Source organism: Barbus barbus (genome assembly GCF_936440315.1).
Source record: "Barbus barbus genome assembly, chromosome: 46".
NCBI classification, from domain to species: Eukaryota; Metazoa; Chordata; class Actinopteri; order Cypriniformes; family Cyprinidae; genus Barbus; species Barbus barbus.
In genome coordinates, this window is record NC_136724.1 from 1,624,741 (window position 1) to 1,648,434 (window position 23,694).

Genomic DNA, 23,694 nt, shown 5'->3' on the forward strand with positions numbered 1-23,694 from the left:
GCCAACCGAGTCAATCGCATCAGGAAATCAAGTCATTCACAACAATGGCAGTATGTTGCCACTGAACAGAATCCGGCAGATCACGCCACCAGACCCACGTCTGTAGACATCCTCAGAGCCTCTAACTGGTTCTCAGGCCCTGAATTCTTGAAAAGCAGCAGTGAGCCTCCACAAAGCGACAGCTTTGATCTTGTTGACCCAGAACTTGATGTTGAAGTTCGAGCCCAAGTTGCTGTCAACTACACCAAAGCTGCAGAAGGTCAGTTCAGCTCAGCACGCTTTGAACGATTTTCTAGCTGGAAGAGATTACTGCAAGCCATCACAAAACTTATTCAAGTAACAAGAACATACTCCAAGACCCAAAAGGTGGACGCAGTTGATGCACGTTGGCAAGCTAAAACAGTCGTCATTCGTTGTGTCCAGCAAGAATTCTATGAAGAAGAGTTCAAATGTTTGGGAGATGGGATTCAGCTCTCAAAAAAGAGTCCACTGAGAAAGTTAAATCCCTTCATCGACGAGGATGGACTCCTTCGGATTGGAGGACGCCTTACCAATGCTGACTTACCCAGAGACGAGAGACATCCTGTCATACTGCCCAAAACTCATCACATTGCATCTCTAATAGTGAGACATTACCATGAGGACGTTTTCCATCAAGGTCGTCATTTTACGGAAGGTGCCGTCCGGTCAGCAGGAGTGTGGATAGTGGGAGGTAAACGGCTGGTGTCAAGTGTCATCTATAACTGTGTGACCTGCAAAAAACTGAGAGGGAGGTTAATGGAGCAGAAAATGGCACCACTACCAGCTGACAGACTCACCTCAGAACCCCCTTTTACCCATGTCGGTCTGGACGTCTTCGGACCATGGAGCATTGTCACTCGGCGCACTCGTGGAGGTAGTGCTGAAAGTAAGAGATGGGCAGTGTTATTCACATGCATGAGCACGAGGGCGACACACATCGAAGTGTTAGAATCCATGTCCACTTCAAGTTTTATAAATGCCTTACGCCGATTCTTTGCTATCCGTGGGTCATCTAAACAGCTTCGCTCCGACAGAGGCACAAACTTTATTGGAGCGTGCAAAGAGTTAAAATTCAACATCAGTGATCCAGAACTGACAAGTTTCCTTGACAAGCAGGGATGCTCGTGGACTTTCAACTCCCCCCATTCATCCCATATGGGAGGTTGTTGGGAAAGACTGATAGGAGTAGCACGTCGCATTCTGGAAGGGATGTTGCTGCGGTCTGACACGAAACACCTCACACATGAAGTGTTGACGACACTGATGGCAGAAGTCATGGCCATTCTTAATGCCAGGCCATTGATTCCAGTGTCAACTGACTCTGACAATCCTTCAATATTGACACCTGCAATGATTCTCACTCAAAAGATAACTCCAGTGACAGCGCCTCCAGGTGACTTTGATCATAAGGTTCTTCACAAAAATCAGTGGAAACAAGTGCAGTGTCTGGCAGAGAGCTTCTGGAAACGTTGGAGACAGGAGTATCTGGTGACTCTCCAGAAACGTCATAAGTGGACTGATGACAAGCCAAACATACAAGTAGATGATGTAGTTCTGATGAAAGACAATCAGGCTAAACGGAACGACTGGCCAATTGGACTTGTGGTAAAGACATTGCCTAGCAAAGACAACAAAGTCCGCAAGGTCGAAGTTAAAGTTGTAAGGCAAGGAACAACAAAAACCTTCATCAGACCCATCTCAGAGCTTGTTTTTCTTATGTCTAAGGACTCATAAAGTGATGGACATTCTGATACGTACTAATACTGTTTATAAATGTAATTAGTGATTGATTGTATATTTGTTTGGTTGATTAATCTTGGAGTAATTAAGATGTTGCTAGTGGTATAATAATATACCAGGCGAGGAGTGTTCCGCCCATCGGCGTTTAGTTCGTTTCCTAGTCGGACCCGTTTTGGTGACGGACCTAGTTTCGAGCCGAGCTACAGCGCTGAAATCACCTACGAGTCTGCGTCATTACAGAGTTTGGTCAAATCTTTGTCTGTAAGTAATTTTTCGTCAGAATTGTGGTTTCTGTATGATGCATATGTTTACATTTAAGTAATGTGTGTTATTACATTCGTGACTCTTATTAGTTTCATCGCGTAGGCTCTAGATTGAAGTCTTTTGTTTTCCGACTCACTGATTTATCTGCTCAACAACGAGCCGCGGTGCTTCGCCTCAGATTAATTAGTTGATTTATTTACATCTGTTGATTCATATAGATTATACAGGTAACAGTCTAGCAGATAGTTTGGTGTTACTGAGGATGTTTGTTTAATTTCTATGCAATAAGAACGTCTGTAGTTTATTGTGTAAAAAAGACAACAGACGTTACACTTTTGTAATGTTTATTTTCTGTTTACTCTTTCAGTCTTACAGACTTAAATGAGGAAAAAACTTGAGAAATAAAACTGAGGAAGAAAAAAGGCAACAAAAGATAAGACATCAATCCTCAACAAGATTTACGAAGTTTCTCTTCATTGCTGTTAACTATCTGTCTAGCCGTACAAATCAGACGTCGTACATGCGAGGGCAGAATAATGGTATTGAAGGCCGAGCTGAAGTCCACAAATAAGATCCTTGCGTAAGTCCCAGGTTTGTCAAGGTGTTGCAGAATGTAATGCAGTCCCATATTGACAGCGCCATCCACAGACCTGTTTGCTCTGTAGGCAAACTGAAGAGGATCCAGCAAGGGTCCAGTGATGTCCTTCAGGTAGGCAAGGACCAGTCGCTCAAATGACTTCATGACCACAGACATGAGTGCGACAGGTCTGTAGTCATTAAGTTCAGTGATTTTGGGCTTTTTGGGGACGGGAATGATGGTGGAGCGTTTGAAGCAGCAGGGAACTTCGCACAGCTCCAGAGATCTGTTGAAGATCTGTGTAAAGATGGGGGCCAGTTGGTCAGCACAGACTTTTAGACAGGCAGGTGAAATACCGTCTGGTCCTGATGCTTTCCTAGGTTTCTGTTTTCTGTTTTCTGAAGAACTGGTTCACATCCTCTACACAGACTTTAAACGCAGGTAAAATGGTGAGGGAGGGAGGGGGTTGCAGGGGGGGAAGGTGAATGTGTGGAGTGCAGATCAGAGCGGGTGCTGGGTGTCAGTCTGGCCTTTTCAAATCGTTAGTAAAACACATTCAGATCATCAGCCAGTGTTGATTCTCCACATACTGTGGGGGTGGTGTCTTGTACTTGGTGATGTTCCTTAGACCAGTCCATAATGACGCCGGATCGTTGGCTGAAAGCTCTCTTCTGAGTCCGAGTCCATAATCCATAATAACCAGTGAAAAAGTGAATTTCCTGTTGTTTCTCACATCAAAATCCAGCCACATGTGTTTAGAGCTTTTCTGGACTGTTTTGTCTTGTAAACGCTGCTTGATCTGTGCAGATTTCTCTCCTAATTCAGACCAGAACACTTTTTCACTGGAGGAAGCGTTATTATGGACTTGTATTTTAGTTAAAACATCTTAATGCTGGATGTGTTTGAGCTTTTGTCTTCTCCAGATGTTAACTGATGGACTGGAGTGGTGTGGATTATTGTGATGTTTTTATCAGCTGTTTGGACTCTCATTCTGACGGCACCCATTCACTGCAGAGCATCCATTGCTGAGACACTGATGCAGAGACACATCTCTACAAACCTGATGAACAAACACACTCATCCTGATCTCAGATGAACTGAGAATAAGCACATTTTTATCAAATTATAATTTTTTTGTGAAATATTCCTTTCATATAAGATATCCGAAAAAGTCATGAAACAGAAGTAGCTACAGATTTCTTTTGTTCCATGTTGTGAAGTGTAACGGATTTATTAGAGAAAAAAAAAAAAAAAACATAGACAGGAACTTGGTTCTATCCACCAGACTAAATGATTGGAAAAGTGATCATGAGCTCAAACTATATATAAAAAAAGCCTATGCATGGATGCATCATTCACAATAAGATCTATATGGAATTTCCATTATATGCCAACTTTAAGAACAATGCAAAATTATTAAACCATGTAAGTGCAGTAAAACTGAAGTGAAACTGGTTTCTCCACAGAAACACTCTGCTGCGGCTGACATCACTTCCTCTCTGTCAGAGGACCAGGTTCCCGAGGCGTTTCTGGTGATGGTGCTGATCCAGTTTGGCACCATGGTGGTGGACCGTGCGCTTTACCTGAGGAAGACCGTGATGGGGAAGGTCATCTTCCAGGTCATCCTGGTCTTCGGCATTCACTTCTGGATGTTCTTCATTCTCCCAGGAGTCACTGAGAGGTAAATGACTAATGATATCATTATTGATCCTGTTTAAAGGGATAGTTCACCCAGAAATGAAAATTCTGTCATTAATTACTCACCCTGATAAGGGTGAGATTAATCACTCTGAACCTGTAAGACCTTCGATCATCTTCGGAACACAAATTAAGATATTTTTTGATGAATTCCGAGAGCTCTCTGGCCCTGTATAGACAGCAAGGATCCTAACACGATCAAGGCTCAGAAACGTAGTAAGGAGATCGTTAACATAATCCATGTGACATCAGTGGTTCAACAGTAATTTTACGAAGCTACGAGAATTCTTTTTGTGCGCAAAGAACACAAAAATAATGACTTTATTCAACAATTTGTCCTCCACGTCACCCTATAGCGTCATTTTGGAGAGTATCACATACGTAAACAATGTATTCTGCGTATATATGTGGATATGCTGTTTACGTTGTTTACACTTTGATCTGAACGTAAACAACGTATCCATTTACATACATTATGTATTTGATACTCTTCAAAATGACGCTATAGGGTGACGCGCAGCAGATGAATTGTTGAATAAAGTCATTATTTTTGTGTTCTTTGCGCACAAAAATAATTCTCGTAGCTTCTTAAAATTACGGTTGAACCACAGGATGTCACATGGATTATTTTAACGATCTCCTTGCTACGTTTCTGAGCCTTGATCTTGTTAGGATCCTTGCTGTCTATGGGAGGGCCAGAGAGCTCTCGGAATTCATCAAAGAATATCTTAATATGTGTTCAGAAGATGATCGAAGGTCTTACGGGTTTGGAACGACATGAGGGTGAGTAATTAATGACCGCATTTTAATTTTTGGGTGAACTATCCCTTTAAAGAAGCTGGAGGTCATCTAACGTGTGATTGGATTTGATTTCCTAGGCGTTTCAGTCAGAACACAGTTGCCCAGCTCTGGTACTTTGTGAAGTGCATCTACTTTGGTCTGTCTGCCTATCAGATCCGCTGCGGTTACCCCACCCGCGTGCTGGGCAACTTCCTCACCAAGAGCTATAACTACGTCAATCTCTTCCTCTTCCAAGGGTAAGAAACAAAGCTGGACTCCATACGTTACAGTGTGTTCAGCCTCAGAGACTCTGATCCTGAGATTTACAACATATTACAGTCATTCTTCATGTGGAATATACATATACAACATTTGGAGCGAGTGTGTATAATACTTCTATTCATCAATGACGCATTATATTGCGCAAAAGTGACAGTAAAGACATTTATAATTTAGATTCGAAAAAAATGCTGTTCTTTTGAACTTTCTATTCATCTGTGAATCCTGAAACAATATTGAGCAGCACAACTGTGTTCAACATTGATAATAATCAGAAATGTTTCTTGAGTAAATCAGTATATTATAATGATTTCTGAAGATCATGTGACACTGAAGACTGGAGTAATGATGCTGGAAATACAGCTGCAGATCACAGAAATAAATTACAGTTTAACTCATATTCACATAGAAAACAGCTGTTTTATATTATAAAATTATGTTGTAATATTACTGTTTTTACTGTATAAATTCTATATTTAGGCAATTTTTTTATTAAATTTATTGAATATTTCTAAATGATAATGGTTAAATAGTTATTGTCAATTATATTGCACAAAAAGTAAAATAAAATCATGTCTGGTAATCAAGATTATTGTCATTTTATTTATTTGTTTATATATATTTTTTACATTAGAATTCTCAGAAATCATGATCATGAATAAAATACGATTTATTGTGCAGCCCTGTTTTCAGTCTTTTTAATATCGCTGATGTTTTTGTTCATAAAAGCCATAGGCCAACTAAGGCCATGTGTTACAGTGATTTTACCACGGTTAACAGGGTTTTAGGCACTCTGCTTTATATCATGTCTAGCACTTACCCATCATAAAATCACTGTAATGCACAGCCTCTTATTACTTTATGCCAAAGAATGCCTAGATTTGTCTAATTTTCTTTCAGTAATAGACTTAATGTGTATAATACATTTTAGTCCATACCATACTTGGTTTGTGGTGTGTCAGAAGCGCTGGAGTTCTGATGAGTTCATCTTTCTGACCGATGCTCAGGTTCCGGTTGGTGCCGTTCCTGACGGAGCTGCGGGCGGTGATGGACTGGGTTTGGACCGACACCACGCTCAGTCTGTCCAGCTGGATCTGTGTGGAGGACATCTACGCTCACATCTTTGTGCTCAAGTGCTGGAGGGAGTCGGAGAAAGTGAGACTTGCTTCCAATGCATCTGTCCATCAGTGGCTTGTCAAACCTGCATTCAGAGTCAAGTCAAGTCACCGTTATTTATATAGTGCTTTTTACAATGCAGATTGTCTCAAAGCAGTTTACAGTATTAACAGGGAAATAGTGTGTCGAAATAGTGTGTCGTTCTCCTCTGGCCAGACGAGACCAGCAGTTTAATTCTAGGCTGCAGCAAAGTCAGATTGTGCAGAGGACTCATCTGGTTCCCGTGGTCTGGTCCAGACTGGATGGGGTGGTTACGGTGTCCTCGGAATAAGGAAGAGACAGAGTAATATTATCGTAGATGCCATTCTTCTAACGATGTAACAAGTACATCGGGTGCTATGGGAAGTGTTCCCGGTTCCGGTTGACCTAATTAATGCAGCCTAACAATCTTTTAACGGATTTGAATAATAGAAGCGTATTAGTGTGTTATGTGTAAACCAGGTTAAAGAGATGGGTCTTTAATCTAGATTTAAACTGACAGAGTGTGTCTGCTTCCTGAACAGTGTTAGGTAGATTGTTCCAGAGTTTGGGTGCTAAATAGAAAAACGATCTCCCGCCCGCAGTTGATTTTGATATTCTAGGTATTGCTTTGAGATCGCAGTGGATGTGAAGGACTGTAATGTGATAAGAGCTCGCTCAAATACTGAGGTGCCAAACCATTCAGGGCTTTATAAGTAATTAACAAGATTTTAAAATCTATACGATGGTTGATAGGGAGCCAGTGCAGTGTTGACAGAACCGGGCTAATGTGGTCATACTTCCTGGTTCTAGTAAGGACTCTAGCTGCTGCTTTTGGGACCAACTGTAGTTTGTTTATTAAACGTGCAGAGCAACCACCCAATAAAGCATTACAATAATCTAACCTTGAGGTCATAAACACATGAATTAGCATTTCTGCATTTGACATGGGTCAAAATTTAGATCTGTTTTTGAGATGGAGAGATTGCTATCAAATAGCACACCAGGTTCCTAACTGATGACGAAGAACTGACAGAGCAGCCATCAAGTGTTAGACAGTGCTCTAGGTTATTACATGGAGGTTTTTGGTCCTATAATTAACTCTTTCAGAATTTAACAGTAAGAAATTACTAGTCATCCATTTTTTTTATATCAACTATGCATTCCGTGAGTTTTGCAATCAGGATTTACGGGGTGTTTGTGTGTTTTCAGAGGTATCCTCAGCCTCGAGGACAGAAGAAGAAGAAGGTGGTGAAGTATGGGATGGGAGGGATGATCGTGATGCTGCTCATCTGTATCGTCTGGTTTCCTCTGCTCTTCATGTCTCTGGTCAAATCTGTGGCTGGAGTCGTCAACAAACCACTAGATGTGTCTGTCACCATCACGCTGGGCGGCTTTCAGGTACGGCGATAAACTGCTGCTCATAGAGACATGTCTGCAAGAAGTCCACTCAGATCAGGGGAAAAATTAAAGCTAAAATGAAAACAACAGCAAAAAGTCATTACTTTAAATTATGGAAGCCCATTTCCATCACAGAAAATAAATAAATAAATAAAAAAGGAAATTTACAAAATATCTTCATGGAACATGATCTTAATATCCTAATGATTTTTGGCATAAAAGAAAAATCTATAATTATGACCCATACAATGTATTGTTGGCTATTGATACAAATATACCTGTGTTACTGATGACTGCTTTTGTGCTGCAGGGTCACATGTCTGTGTTTTGTCTGTGTTTTCTAGCCCATCTTCACAATGAGTGCACAGCAGAATCAGCTGAAGGACGTCACTGACAGAGATTTCATAAGCTTCATGAATTCATACAGACACATTCCTGTGAGTCACTCTCAGTGTGACGGTTTGGAGAAGCGTGTTGTTTTAGAAGCACGCCGCTCTTTAGAGCTTGTGTAATGTGTTAAGTGTAGTACAATCTCTTCCCAGAATGCACTGCAGTTCTTGGAGGCATATACGGCAGAGGACGTGACTGTGGCCGAGCTGGAAGGAAGCTCAAACTCTCTCTGGACCATCAGCCCACCCAGCAGGAAGAACCTGATGGACGTCTTGAGCAAAGAGGACCAGTTTCCTGTGACCATGTCCTGGAGCATCCAGAGGTACAGATCCAGTGCATCACCTGGGGGGATTGCATCCTAAAAGTGTACAAAAAGCTACAACCTATGCAAAAATCCCTTTATATATCCCAGTCAGGGGAAGATTGTGCGTACGTGGATCTCCAGCCCGTCTCCTCTCCGAAATCACCAGATATGGGGCTTACAACGCCTAGTTTTACTATGCATAACCTCATCTGCATATCATTATATGCATATTCCCATCCACGTGACACCATGTTTGACACCATGTTTAACACCAAAACATTAAGGAAATATGAGATATGGACTATAATGCCATTTGTGCCATAAACATTTATTTTTATTGCCAAAAAATATCCAGTATCCTTATGTTTTATAATAAATATATGAAAATATTCATAAAAACAAAATGGTTTAAAATAGTTCTCAGATATATTTTAGAATAGAGTTGATCTCATTCTCACGCTTGGTCTAGAACAGGGTTCCTCAAATCAATCTGCTGCAGAGTTTAGCTCCAACCCTGATCAATCTCACCTACCTGTGATTGATCCTGAAGACTCTGATTAGCAGCTCAGGTGAGTTTGATTAGGGCTAAACTCTGCAGGAGTGGGCCAGATTTGAGGATCCCTGGTCTAGAATGCCCATACAGTGCAGACATATTTACACCAAGTTTATTTTTTATAGTAATATTACAACATAATTTTACAATGTAAAACAGCTGTTTCTATGTGAATATGTGTTAAACAGTAATTTATTTCTGTGATGTGCAGCTGTATTTTCAGCATCATTACTCCAGTCTTCAGTGTCACATGATCTTCAGAAATCATAATAATATACTGATTTGCTCGAGAAACATTTCTGATTATCAATGTTGAACACAGTTGTGCTGCACAATATTTTTGTGGAAACCGTCATGCATTTTATTTTTCAGGATTCACAGAAAGTTCAAAAGAACAGCATTTATTTGAGAGACAACTTTTGCAACATTATAAATGTCTTTACTGGCACTTTTGATCAATTTAATGCATCCATGATGAATAAAAGTATGAATTAAAAATATTAATAAAAAAACTTTTTGATTAGTAGTGTATATTAGAAAACCATAATCATGTCCAAAAAATCATGGTAATGGTCATTTCTTCTAGTGCAGTTCTCAGGTACATCGCAGTTTCATCTTTAAACACTAAATACATCCCATAATACTTCTCTCTCGTGCAGGAATCTGAGTCTGGGAGCAAAGGCTGAGTTTGCAATGGACAAACACATCACATATCTGGACATGAACACTAGACAAGAGCTGATAGCGTTACTCAATGGAACCAGAAATAAACCTGTGTAAGTACAAATTCAACATATAAATCTTGCATTACATACATGAACATGGACCATATTAATGCTTATATTTATGGTCCATGTTCTCATTTACAGGGTCATAGAGAAAGTATTTCCCTGCTTCATTCGAGCACCGAGTGACTCAAACGCCAAACCAGTAGATCAGCTTTATACAGGTAATGCAGAATCAATATGACTTTTCTCCATGAATACTGACGCCACCTGTAACTCATCTCATCAATCCCTCTGTGCCAGATGAGGGTTATAAGAGCATTCTGCTGGACTTGGAGAGGTCTCACAACGGCAGTGAAGACATTCAGGAGTGGTGGATTGTGGACCAGCCATCGGCAGGGAAGATCCACATGAGATCCGAGCTAAAGCTGGAGAAGAAGAGAGAGGCAGGACTGCAGCTGTATGTCTTCAGTGATAAAGTCAGTCCTCCCAGCCTGGGCTTCCTCGCAGGTTACGGGTGAGTCATGGGATACCATCCCAAACATCTCTGAGCATGCAGTTAAATCATCACGTATTTTTGTAAAATGACAGATTTTGTGGTTGTACCACATTGACCATATTATGCAATGTTAGATGTGCAGTTGTCATGCATTACAAAAAAAAATGGAGAAAACTTGTCAGACTTTCATAAGACACAAAAATGATATACAGAAATGACAAACAATAGGTGGGATTAGTATTCAGGTACAAAATAGTCTTCACTGTATATTTTAAATATAGATTGATCCTTAGTAAAGCTAAAGTGAATCAGTCAAGATCAGTGAGTGATTTGCTTTGTCTTTTGTTGTTTGATTAAAGTGCCCCTATTATGGGTTATGAAAGGTTCATGTTTTGGGAGTCCACAACAACAGGTGCATGCAAGGTCAAAAAACACTTTCATTGTCTTATAATATGCATTTATTTTTATCTTATTTGCTCAACGAATCCCAAACGATTCACTCAACGATTCATTTTTCCAAATCCCTCCTTTGCAGTGATTGGTCTCATTTTCATTTCATTGTGAGTGCAGTGCTGCTTTGTGTACAGCGTTACCAGGAAAACGGCTATTTTTACAATGTTGTAATGATTTTCAAAAATCCATAATAGGGACACTAACATTAAACATGAGAGAAAACATCCTGCAAAGTTTTAAATCTGAAAGTGCACCGTGTATAAATGTATTGTCTCTCAAAAGAAAGAGTCGACTCTGAATCATTGAAACGAGTCGTTTTTAAAACTAATCCCAAGCCATGTTGACCTCAACATCAAACATTAGCATATTGCCGCCCACTTGAACCTTTCATTACCCATAATAGAGGCACTTTAATGACAGACAGCATCAGGATTATTAGGCTGCTGTCACTTTAAGACCTATCGCACAGATCCAAAATACTTTCCGTAGCTGTCTACATTCACTTACAGTCTACGGTTTTTATGTGAACACTCGCCAAAACACATTTTTACTCAAGTGCGTGATTACACGCATCAGTCAGCGCATTGAGGTTTTTTTTGTGGTTTGACTTTTGAACATGAAGCATTGTATTATTTTCTCATTCATGCATGTTTATCTCACTAACATATCAATAACTTTTTACAATTATTTTGTGGTTAAATGGCCATTTATGCAGGATTCCAAAAAAAAGTGATATTGTTGATTATCATAAGACTTGATAGATTCCTTGGATCATTCCGATACCAATTATGCCATAATCGGACAAACTTTGGCCACCATTTTTGAAAACCTACTTTTTCGAACTCCTAGACCATTTCTCATATTTTCACCAAATTCGAGTCCGATCATCTTCAGACCATGCCAGCAAAAACCTATAGATTTAGTCAATAGATGAATTGGTTCTCATTTACCGCATCAATGAATTTGATGGCATGATGCCAAGCTGCATCTGAGACCACATCAATTCAGTAACTGGACCTATTGGTCAAAAATGATAAACCATTAAATCAGATCACTAGTCATTGATGATTTTTCACCATTTTGACTAAAATAATCTCAAAATGTATCTAATTACTTGTTTTGGTTGGTGTTGTGCTTCCTGCCATGCTTGGGTCCTCATTTTGTCTTGGCCGCTTAAAGGATAAATTCACTTCCAGAATCAAAATGACAATTTATTCATCCAACATATTCATGTCTTTTTCTTCTGTCGCAAAGAAATTCAGTTTTTTTGAGGAAAACATTCCAGGATTTTTCTCCATATAGTGGACTTCAATGGAGCTTCAAAAGGCTTTACACTAAAAAGTGGATTTTGTTTAGAAAATTACCGCTCGTTTCATTAGATAAGACCCTTATTCCTGCATTAAAACGGCATTTTGGACTTTCAAATTGATGGCCAGCATTGAAGTCCACTATACAGACAGAGATCCTGGAATGTTTTCCTCAAAAAAACTTCCCTTACTCACTCCCATGTCATCCAAAAAATTACCTGCTGCTTGTTGATTTTGTGCTGTGTTTTGCAATCTCGGATGCAGTCACAAGTAACGCCTCACTGTGTCTCTTGCAGTATCATGGGGCTCTACGCATCCGTGGTGCTGGTGATTGGGAAATTCGTCCGCGAGTTCTTCAGCGGCATCTCGCACTCCATCATGTTCGAAGAGCTTCCATGCGTCGACCGCATCCTCAAACTCTGCACCGACATCTTCCTCGTGCGGGAAACCGGCGAGCTGGAGCTGGAGGAGGACCTGTACGCCAAACTCATCTTCCTTTACCGCTCGCCAGAGACCATGATCAAATGGACGAGGGAGAAGACCAAATGAGCCTGCTGGGATTGTCGGAAACCCAGAGATCCCAAAGAAGGATGCGCTTCTCGCAGGAAGGCGACGTTAAGACTGTGAGACAGAGACAAACTCGTCGCGAGAGGGTCGACTGCCAGTACAATGTGACCTACAGGTGAAACAGCTGTACCAAAGAGCCCTGATTCAGAAGCTGCCACCTGTCTGTCTGGAGATTGGTTAGTCTCGTATTGTGCAATATGCTGTCCTGGTAGCTGGCTGTAAACTTGAACAAAGGAGACGGTGACTGAACACTGGCCACTTTTTTCTTCAGAGAAACCTGGACCCAGAAGTGCTTGGGTTTGTAAGACTACGTAACATTGAAATCATGATCTATCCTCGCTTGATCTTTAGGCTTGAACGGAGGACTGAAGGGTTCTCAGGAAGAGTATACGCTCATCAGGATATCACTTTACTGACACGTCGGTGGGATTGTGGATCAATATCATGAGCATAAAGCACATTCTGGAAACCAACTATTGTCTTGTCCATCTACCTGTTGCACTTTTAGTTTTTGTTAAATGCATTTCAATGACCATTTTGTATGCATAATCTACAGAAACTCAGAACTAAAATATGCAAAGATCACAGATTCTCTTTATTCAGTAGTGTTGTGAAACCATGCAAATCCTTCTCCATTAAAACACAAAATAAACTAAGATTGAGTTTCTCGTGTTCAGATAATCTTAAGGTATTTCATGCATTTATAAACAGCATGCTGCTTCATTTTCTCATGATGCTCCATATGACAAGACTAAGCTGAGTGGAATAAGTTTAAACAATATTGAAGCTACAAACACAATGTACAGTAAATACATTCCCTCTTTTGGTAAGGCAGGCACTGTTATTTAATTTCCAGCATATAGAATATATGTAGTATAATTTAAAACAATGACTTGTGTAGTATTCCAGCACTACTCAATGTTTGAAATACTGTAATATAAAGATTCACCCACAGAAGGTCCCACTGAACCGTAACGCTGTTTGGGTTTTTGAAGCTCGTTTCCACCATGCTATTATTTTTTAATCTCACAATTTGGACTTTTTTTTCCCTTTGCAATTTGAATCTCTTTTAGTAGTTGTTTATTTGACTAATTTTTCATGGAATTCTGAGTTTAAATCACATTTCTGACATTTTTTCCCTTCAGAATTCTAAATTTTACATCTTGCCATTCTGCTATTCTCTGTTCTTTGGTTTTGTTTTTTTAAAGGCATTTGAGACTATTGCACAATTCAGACGTTTTTTCTTGCAATTGCAAGTTTATACCTCAAGGTTCAGACTTTTCTTCTCAGAACTGCAAGTTTCTCTCAATTCTGCATTAAAATCTTGCAATTCTGCATTTGTCTTCGTTTCTTTAGAAGAAAGAGCTGAATTGTGAGATAAAGTCTCAATTACCTTTATCAATCACACGGCAGAAACAAGCTTCCATATGGGTTTGCCTGAAAACACTTCAGAAAACAAATTGACATTTTAGCACGAGGTTTGGAAGGCAAACCTAAATAAATCTGCAAACTTAGAGGATTATGTTTCATAAACATGCTGCTTACATGTGAGGCCTAGCATGGGTGCCGTAAAGAAGCTTTTCTTCTCCAGATGACTTCTCTCTCCTTACCAGTTCTGACAGCTTCTTGAAACGCAAACCCCTCCAGTACAGGGATATAATGTTTAGGGCTCATGCTTGCACCTTCATGGAGGAGTCTGAAGCAGCAGATGAGGAATATGTTTGGTAGAGCTTTAACAGAGGCCTCCAGCATACTCATCCTCCTCTTCCTCCGGCGGCGCGGCTCCAGAATCTCCGCTGGCAGCGGTGGCTTTCTTCTTCTTCCCTCCTCCAGGCACTATCAGGCTGATGGCAAGCTTTGCATACTGGAGAACAGGCGAGATGACACATCAGTGAGCAACAATGCTGAATGAAAACCAGCTTCTGTCAGCGAGTCGTTATGAAATCGGTATGGCATTGATTTCAGTCATGAGCACATTAACAGTTTGTGTTTACACATCAGACCTGTTTATTATTCAGCATGCACTCGGTCTGCCCTGATGACTGACTGAAGCATGTGAACTTAACTAGCTAATATGAAAGAGATCATTCACAGACTGACGTCTCATGATACAAAAGCACAACAATCTGTTTATTTCTAATGGCTGAAATGATGAATTATGACTGACATTATAGAGGGACTGAAAGGAAATAAACTACTGAAGGGTGGAAAACTGGAGACGAGGTGCAACAGACTCTCTCTACACTACTGTAATATGCAAATGACTTTGAGGTCATACCTGCCAAATTCTTGAAAGGGTGAGTGAAACAAATAGGAGATAATGAAAAGATTAGAAAGATTGAACAATGTCGATTTTAACCCTGAAAAAAACAAAAATAAAAAAACTGACTAAAAACAGTAATTATAAGGTAACTGTGCTCTGATAGAATTAATAATAATTAGTGCCGATTAATCGGAAGCAAAAGCTCACAATTGAGCAGCGTTTGAAAAAAAAAAAAAAAAAAAAAGATATTTGTGGCTGTAGTGTCTTGCCTTTAATGTGTTTACTTGATGTAATTTTTTTCAATACAAATAAATAAAGCTACAATTAATCGCATCCGAAATACTGTGTGTATTGTGTATATTTATTATGCTGTATGTGTGTGTCTTTTATATATACATATGTTGTGAAAATGTTTACATATAAATTACATTAATATAACTATATACACATGCAAATACATCATATATAAATACAAACATGCATGTATATAGTTAAGAAAAATGTGTTACATTTATATATTAAATATATTTATATATGCATAATAAACATACACAGCACACACACATAATATGTAAACAAACACTTATTTTGGATGTGATTAATCATTTGACAGCACTAATAATAATAAAAATGTAATAACCTTAGTTTGTGATTTTTTTTTTTCAATACAAATAAATAAAGTCACATTAAAGGCAAGACACTACAGCCACAAAAATATATATATATTTATATTTTTTTTCAAACGCTGCTCGATTGTGAGCTTTTGCTTCCATGACATGTTTTCTTTCAGACTAGTGCAAAATCATCCAAAATACAGAAGCATTTATTTCATTAAAATTGATCTATTTGCTTCTGTGGATTTCAGTTTCAATAAATCTCTTTAACAGCGTTTTCTCAAAATGAATCAAATATACACTTACATACCAAAATTGACCAGTTATCGTTCTATATTCTTAAGGTTTTTACAGAGGGATGTGTTCATGTCATTCGCCTGGTTTTATTATTGCACTTTTATCTATTTGCATCTGTAGATATCTTTTTTTTTTTTACCTATCAATATTGATGGGTTTCACTGAGGGGTTGTTCATATATTATACTATATATCATATCATATATATCCTGATTTATAGAACATTTTATAAAAAAAAATAAAATAAAAAAAAAAGTAGTGAATTTTTTTTTTTTTTCTGTCTGTTTACAGTATTTTCTGATTCATTGAATAATAAAAATAGAAATCCAAAATCACCTCTGTAAAACCTTTTAATATATCAACAAAATTAAACTACTATCATCAAACTGACTTCATCCAATCTTCAGATTTCTATTCTGGAAATGTATGCAAATTAGTGCATTTATAATTAAACAATGCCTCATTTGCAAATACAACTTTTCAGAAAACGGGTAATATAAAACAATTGCCTTATTGTGTTGTGATTAATGAGCTGGAGAAAATGCAATGAAATGTAGGAGTTAATGTCGAGCCTGTAGTGACTTGCCTTATAAAACACACAGCAGATATTGTCGTCTCTGATTTAGCTCAAATTAAGTTACATTAAATGAAGCCTCTCAGAAAGGTTTAACTAGATTTGGGACCAAATATAGGTTACAAGTTATTTGCCTTTAATAAAATAAATATACAATTTTTCTATTAATGCATTAACTTTGGCACCTTAAGAGGTCATTTTAATATTTTATCTAATGAATAACAGGTTCTGCCTCTAAAGAAGAATTTGTGCCTTTGCAACTTAAAAAAAAAAAAGAAGCACATTATTCATATTCAATGTATTCTAGTCATGGAAACTGATGAAAATGGCACATGCTGGGCGACTCACGTCGTTGTCCATGTATCTGAGCAGCGGTGAAGTGCAGACGCGAGACACCTGTTCCTCGTCCTGCTCATCGTAACCCTGCAGAAGCTGCTCCATGGCCAAGCAGTCTTCGCTCCCGCTGAATCCTGGGATACTGTAGCTCTCCCGCACACACCGGTCTGCCGCCACATAGTCTCCTCTGTGCAGATGCACCAGCACTTGTGCGATGGTTTTCTGAGCACAAACACAGGACACAGTCATGTGTGGTAATGCACCTGTGACCGCAAGGCTTTTACAGCTCAGTAATAATGACGCACCTTGAAACACGTCGGATAATTCTCGATTTCCTTATACATGTTCTTCTCCTTCTGAAGGGACACAGCAGCTTCGTCAAACCTGTAATGAGCATCATTCATCTTGTATTAAACTAATTACATTTACTCATTTAGCAGATGCTTTTATCCAAAGAGACTAACAAACGAGGACAACAGAAGCAATCAAAATCAGCAAGAGTGCAAGTGTAAGAGGGTAAAGCTTTTTTAAATAAATAAAACAAAACAAGTAGATAAAACAGAAATATAATAGTGTTAGAGGCCCAAGTGTAGAATGAACACAGTTTAACTACAAATTACATTTTAGTACAAAACCAAGTCAAATCAATGCATCACATGAACAACAATCACATGAACAAGAATCTAGTCTAATTCACTCAGAACATGCTTTTCACTGATATTAAATAAAAAAAAAAAAAAACTAACACTAGCTTTTCTACTCTTTTTGTATTCTATGTACAATTAACAAAAGCAAAAAAGGCCTCTAACACTAGCTGCTTCTTTTTCTATTCTATCCGTTTTCTGTATATTTATTATATAATAACAAATAAAAACCCTTGCTATGTGTGGTGTGTTAAGCTGAGACTTATAGCACTTGCGTATCATTCGATTGCTTCCATTGTCTTCATTTGGAAGTTGCTTTGGATAAAAGCGTCTGCTAAATGACTAAATGTAAGAGACAAGTTGTTTATCTTTATTACTATTATTGTTTTTAATACAAACTAGATGACTGATTAAAATGAAAATTCAAGTAAGAATAAAGCAGCAATTACTTCTGTTGTCTAACAAGCAGTCTGGAGGCTTTGCCCACGAGCTCCACAGCTTGCCGCAGGCGCTCCTCGTTCTGATAAACAGAAAACGACAGGAATGTTAGCTTGTAGCTGGTCATAATGTGTGCGGTGTTTGCTGGAGCCGTCACAAACCTCGAACACTCCTGCTGCCTGCTGGTACAGATTGACTGCTTTCGCCAAATCCAGAGGTTCAATCAACCTGCAACCAACAAGATCAAGGGCTCGTTAACCTCCTACAGCTCTCACATCTGCTCTGACGCTGAAGCAGACAGTGTTCAGCAGTAACTACTCCGTACAAAAATAGTTAAAGGCAACCAGCTTCAGCACATTTTTTAATTTTCTCAACTTTTTGTTGTATAAACTTAACACAACCAGTTGAGAAAACTCAAATCTGCTGAAACTGGATGTCTTAAATGTTTAAGTTTGTTTAAATTTTTTTGTGGTTATATGTAACGGAATTATGTCATTTAATTACAAGATAAATGTAATTGTAATCAATTACAGTAACTGATAAAAAAGTGTGTACTTAAATAACAGTTACTTATGAAAATGTTAAGAATTACAAAAGGGGTTACATCTGAATTGGATTCACATACAGGTTTAACTGATTTCTTTCAACACTGACTGCTCTAAAATAAGAGACACCAGTATTTCAGGAGTTTAGGACACACGCTTACTCAACTCTTTTATTTCCTGTTTGGATTCATGTATCTGCTTTAGCTTAGAAAAAAACAAGTTGATCTTAAAAAAATAGTGTTAGATGCCAGTGTTTCCGGTCATAACTATGCAAAGATTTGATTTCAAAAATATTACATAGCTATTAAACTATTTCTTGGGTAACACTTTATTTTAAGGTGTCCTTGTTATACATATTACATGTACTTACTATTATAATAACAATTCATTATGTATAATTACATGCGAGTAACCCTAGTAATCCCTATACCTGCTTTACAGGTTTTAAAAATGACTTAACAGTTAAAAACATTAGAAATTTAGAAAATTGATTCAAAAAGTAATCAGTTGCATTAATAAAAGTAATAAAATAATTGCACTTCTTATTGCTTTTTAAATAGGGTAACTTGTAAATTACTTTAAATAGGGTAACTTGTAATCTGTAACCCATTACATTTCCAAAGTAACCTTCCCAACACTGTAAGCAGGTTTGTGAAGCACACACTTTCCGGCTCGGTCGAGGGCCATGGCGGCGGTGTCTGGGGTGCCGTTCTCCACGTACATCACGCTGGCCTTCTCTATGTACTGAATAGCCTCAGGCAGCCTCTGCATGTCCTGTGATAGAACAGCAAACACACACACACACATCTCAATCTTTACTCCCTCTCATGTCATTTCAAACAAATATACATGCCTTAACGACTTGAAGAAAATGCTCTGCTATTGTAAAGTTTGGTGCATAGTGCTGGGTAGATCAGTTATAAATTGTATTTATTTTCTGATTTATGATGAGGAAAATTGCAAATAGTAACCTAATCTATTAAATTACACATTTTAGACTACTTTGATTACTTTTGACCTAACTTGTTTATTACACTGATTTGAATAGAATAATCTTGCACCATATTGATATAAAAATACAAAGAGAAAGAACATATACTCATTTGTTTGTTATCAATAACGAAGTGCAAAAACAATGTTGGGGTTTCCCAAATTGGGTTCGTAAGTTATTAAAGCTAATAATTCATTAAATCATAATGTAAAATGCTTAGTTATATAATTTATAAGTATTAATATAATGACGATATAAATAATATTAAATTATGCAAAATTATGAACAGCATACTATTTTTTTTTTAAATATATATATATATATATATATATATATGCGCTGTCAAACGATTAAACGCATCCAAAATAAAAGGGTTTACATACATACATATATATATATATATATATATATATATATATATATATATATAAATAAATATAAATACACACACATTCAGCATATATTTTGACCATATTTACATGTATATACATTGATAAATTTATATTTTATATAAAAAATATTTTATATACAAGCATAACATTTCTCTTAAATGTATTAAGCATGTGTTTGTATATACACATTATAAATATACACAGTACACATACATATATTATGTAAACAAAAACTGTCTAGATCCTTCTATTCTGAATAACTTCCATCCCATTTCTGTTTTGCCATTTGTCTCAAAGGTTTTAGAAAAAAAAAAAAAAAAAAAGAAAAAAAAAAGTGACCAACTGCAGTTCTTTCTAAATCGTAACTGTATTTCAGAAATGTTTCAATCTGGTTTGAAATCTGCTCATAGTACAGAAATGTTAAATGACATCCTTTAGCTACCGACTCCGGTGATTCTGTGGTCCTGGTTCGTTTAGATTTATCAGCAGCATTTGATAATGTGGACCACTCTATTCTGATTTCCAGATAAGAGTCAGACGTGGGCCTAAAAGGTACGGTCCTTAAGTGGTTTCAGTCATTTTTATCTGACAGAAATTGTGTGTCAAATTGGGTAACTTCTCTTCCCCTGTTGCTCATCTCACCTGTGGCCTACCTCAAGGCTCAATATTGGCACCCTTTTTTTTTTTCCTGTACATGCATCCTCTGGGTTCCACTCTAAGAAGGCATGGGGTGTCTTTTACTTTAAATCTGGCTAGGTCAAAACATTTTAACATTAAATAAAAGGTAAAACAGAGGTGATTGTTTTCAGTCCTACTGATCATTCTCAGGCTACCACCCTAGATCTGGGCATCTAATCGGCCTTCAGATCTTCTTGTGTGCGAAATCTGGGCATCCATTTTGATAAGTCATTAAAATTGGATAAACATCTCTCTTCTGTAATTGGTTCCAGTTTTTAACCAACTCCGCTTGCTGTCTAAAATCAAACACTTTTTAAATGTTACAACTTTAGAGATGGCTGTCCACGCTTTTATTACTTCACGCTTAGATTACTGCAACTCACTATATTGCAAGTATACAAACATCTCATGATGGGTAGAGGCAAAGAGCTGTCCCAAGACCTTCGCAACAAGATTGTTGTGCTTCATAAAATGGTAGTGGTTACAGACGGATTTCACAACTCCTAAATATTCCTGTAAGCACCGTTGGGTCCATTATACGCAAATATAAAGAGAAAACTCCACCATCAACCTGCCACGCAAAGGAGCTCCTCGAAAGATTTCTGATCAGGGAGTCAGAAGGTTAATCAGAAGAGTAATCCAAGAGCCAAGGACCACTCGGAAAGAGCTACAGAGAGACTTGGAAGCAGCAGGTACAGGTGTCACAGAAAACTATAGGCAATGCACTCCACCGCCACGGCATCCATGCACGCTGACCTCGGAAGGATCCATTTTTGAAGAAAAGGCATGTTGAAGCTCATTTGATGTTTGCTACAAAACATTTGGACAACCCTGTGAATTACTGGGAGAATGTAGTCTGGTCAGACGAGACAAAGATTGAACTTTTTGGCAATAATACCATACGCCATGTTTGGAGGAGAAATGGCTCTGTGTATGACCCTAAACATACCATACCAACAGTGAAGTTTGGAGGTGGAAGCATCATGGTATGGGGCTGTTTATCTTCTCATGGTACTGGCAGAATCCATGTTATTGAAGGGAAGATGAACGGAGCCATGTACCGGGAAATTCTTGAGGTGAATCTGTTACCATCCGCCAGTATGAGGAGGATGAGACACGGATGGACATTCCAGCAGGACAATGATCCAAAACATACTGCTGAGGAGACTCGGTCAGGAGGCCCAGTCAGTCACCAGACTTAAACCCAATAGAGAATTTATGGAAGGAACTGAAGATCAAGATTCACAAGAGAGCCCCGTGGAACATTCAAGATTTGAAGACCGTCTGTTTAGAAGAATAGACCAGAATCCCACCTGCGCTGTGAACGATTAGTTTGTTCATACAGGAAGGGTCTTGAAGCTGTTATTGCAAATATTCAATATTTTTTAATCTGTGTAGATTTCTTGAGTTAATACCAACATCTGGTCAAAATTTCATGTGAATTGCTGCACTGGAAATGGGTTTAATAAACAATTAGTTCAAGTGTTGAATACTTATTTCCCCCACTGTGTGTGTGTGTGTGTGTGTGTGTGTGTGTGTATATATGTACACACACATATGTATATATAGGGGGGTGGGGGGATAAATTTTAGTCAACAGCAAATTTGAATGATTGAAATGCAATTTGATCTCCAGAATCTCTTAAGAAACAATCAACCATCACTCACTTTCAGCATCATTCCTGCCTGCTCGAAGGCCCTGCATACAAACACTTACGATTATAACAGAGCAAATTCATACAAAAACAATGATCTGCACAATTAATAACCAGATATCTGCAATCAAATGAATATACTGACTTGGCAGCATGAAAGAGACTGGACAGTGAGTCAAGGATAAAGAGAGTGACATGTTCAGATGAAATGAATGCAGATGAATAATGCAGAGGATACGATCTGTGTTGGCTGTGGGCCTCTGCTTCCTGCAGATAAGCCTCTTTCGCCTGCTCCAGCTGCTTGGCGTTCTTGAAGGCGACAGCTGGAGAAGAGCAGATGATCAGAAAGCATCATCATGAGCTCAGATCAGAGGACATAAAGAGCTGGACTCACCTGCTTTAGCATATTCTGATGCAGCACTGTCATAATCAGGCTTCCACTTCATAAAGCTGGTCTTTAAACTGAATTCAATCAGATTCACATCGTATTATACCGTCACTATCTAAACATTTCATTCCAGCATGGATTAGAACTGAACATTTACGCATTCCTCCATTATTAAAGTGTGTTGTCGTGTATATAATCTTCATAAATAGGTTTTAATGATCATTTTTCGATGAGCTGGAGGATCGTTTAAACAGTCAGTTTATATAAGCAGTACTTACTATTTCTCAGCTTTAGCGATGTGCTCGTGAGCTTCGTTGATTTTTTGCGCCATTGTGTTAAATAATAATCCCTTTTATCATGAGCGACTAAGAGAAATATATATAAACAATAAAGAGTCGGTTTGTTGCGGATCAAACCGTGTTGTTATCACCTGATGATGACGTTCACTTCCGGGTCATCTGCGCACGTCACCTTGCTCTCTATCCGCCTTTATTCTATATTTATGCAAAGAAATTTTAATTATATGCTATCTTTAAAACGTGTTATTTGTACTTATTCACACAAAAGTAAAATTATGTCGTTAACATTTACATTTCGCAAGGTAATTATTATATTCATAAACAGAAATGTGCGAAATGCATACCAAAGTGTCTATTTTAAGCGAAGTCTCTAATGCATATTAATAACAAAAAGAGTCTCATACTGAACATTTCATGGAGATTTTTATTTTTTGAATATGTCCTAAGGAAAAAGAAAACGTTTGTTAAAAACTATTGTTTAGTTGTTTCCGTTTTGTATTCATTTAATATATTTTTATTTTATTGACTTATTTTTCTCCTCTTAAACAGTGTTCTACAGTTTAAGATTGCTCTTATATTTTGTGTTCAATAATTCTTTGTTAATAATAATAAAGAGCTCGAAACTGTGTTTCTGTCGAGGTGTTCGCAGAAGACTTTTATGTGACGCAGTCCATCCAACAACAAACCACTTTAAAGCATTCTCCAGCTGTGATTGGCTGTTCATTCTGACCGTTGAGAAAAGTAACAGTTACCACGTGACTGCTTCCGCTCATCATAACCGAGTCGGACCATCTTCAACAGCTAATTAACATTCGGAAACTGATGAATGAAATTAACCATTATTATTAAGATTATGACAGCTGACCAATGACTTGTTTTTGCTGCATTAC

The 23,694-nt window shown here is 38.1% G+C and overlaps 2 protein-coding genes across 4 annotated transcripts in view; one reads left to right on the forward strand and one right to left on the reverse strand.

The window, feature by feature from the left end:
* Positions 1-13,371, forward strand: part of piezo2a (piezo-type mechanosensitive ion channel component 2a) — a 139,830-nt gene extending 126,459 nt beyond the window's left edge. The window contains exons 44-53 of the mRNA XM_079409605.1: positions 4,069-4,283; positions 5,179-5,337; positions 6,367-6,514; positions 7,706-7,894; positions 8,239-8,331; positions 8,437-8,606; positions 9,801-9,917; positions 10,011-10,090; positions 10,170-10,383; positions 12,422-13,371. Of these exons, the coding sequence (XP_079265731.1) occupies positions 4,069-4,283; positions 5,179-5,337; positions 6,367-6,514; positions 7,706-7,894; positions 8,239-8,331; positions 8,437-8,606; positions 9,801-9,917; positions 10,011-10,090; positions 10,170-10,383; positions 12,422-12,674 (1,638 nt within the window). The 3' untranslated portion in view covers positions 12,675-13,371. The remainder of the gene's footprint in view (positions 1-4,068; positions 4,284-5,178; positions 5,338-6,366; positions 6,515-7,705; positions 7,895-8,238; positions 8,332-8,436; positions 8,607-9,800; positions 9,918-10,010; positions 10,091-10,169; positions 10,384-12,421) is intronic.
* Positions 13,260-22,969, reverse strand: napga (N-ethylmaleimide-sensitive factor attachment protein, gamma a). Of its 3 annotated transcripts, XM_079409607.1 has the most exons (11): positions 22,784-22,961; positions 22,512-22,579; positions 22,356-22,440; positions 22,263-22,280; positions 22,131-22,161; positions 19,067-19,176; positions 18,019-18,085; positions 17,869-17,939; positions 17,081-17,159; positions 16,788-16,997; positions 13,268-14,556 (listed from the first exon to the last, which is right to left on the reverse strand). In XM_079409607.1, exons 1-11 carry the CDS (start codon positions 22,834-22,836, stop codon positions 14,425-14,427), a joined length of 924 nt encoding a protein of 307 aa, XP_079265733.1. In that variant the 5' UTR covers positions 22,837-22,961; the 3' UTR covers positions 13,268-14,424. The 3 variants fall into 3 exon arrangements, with proteins under 3 accessions (XP_079265734.1, XP_079265732.1, XP_079265733.1); XM_079409608.1 differs by lacking the exon at positions 22,263-22,280 and having other exon boundaries at positions 13,260-14,556; positions 22,131-22,174; positions 22,784-22,969; XM_079409606.1 differs by having other exon boundaries at positions 13,266-14,556; positions 22,263-22,440; positions 22,784-22,967.
* Positions 22,970-23,694: the final 725 nt, after the last annotated feature.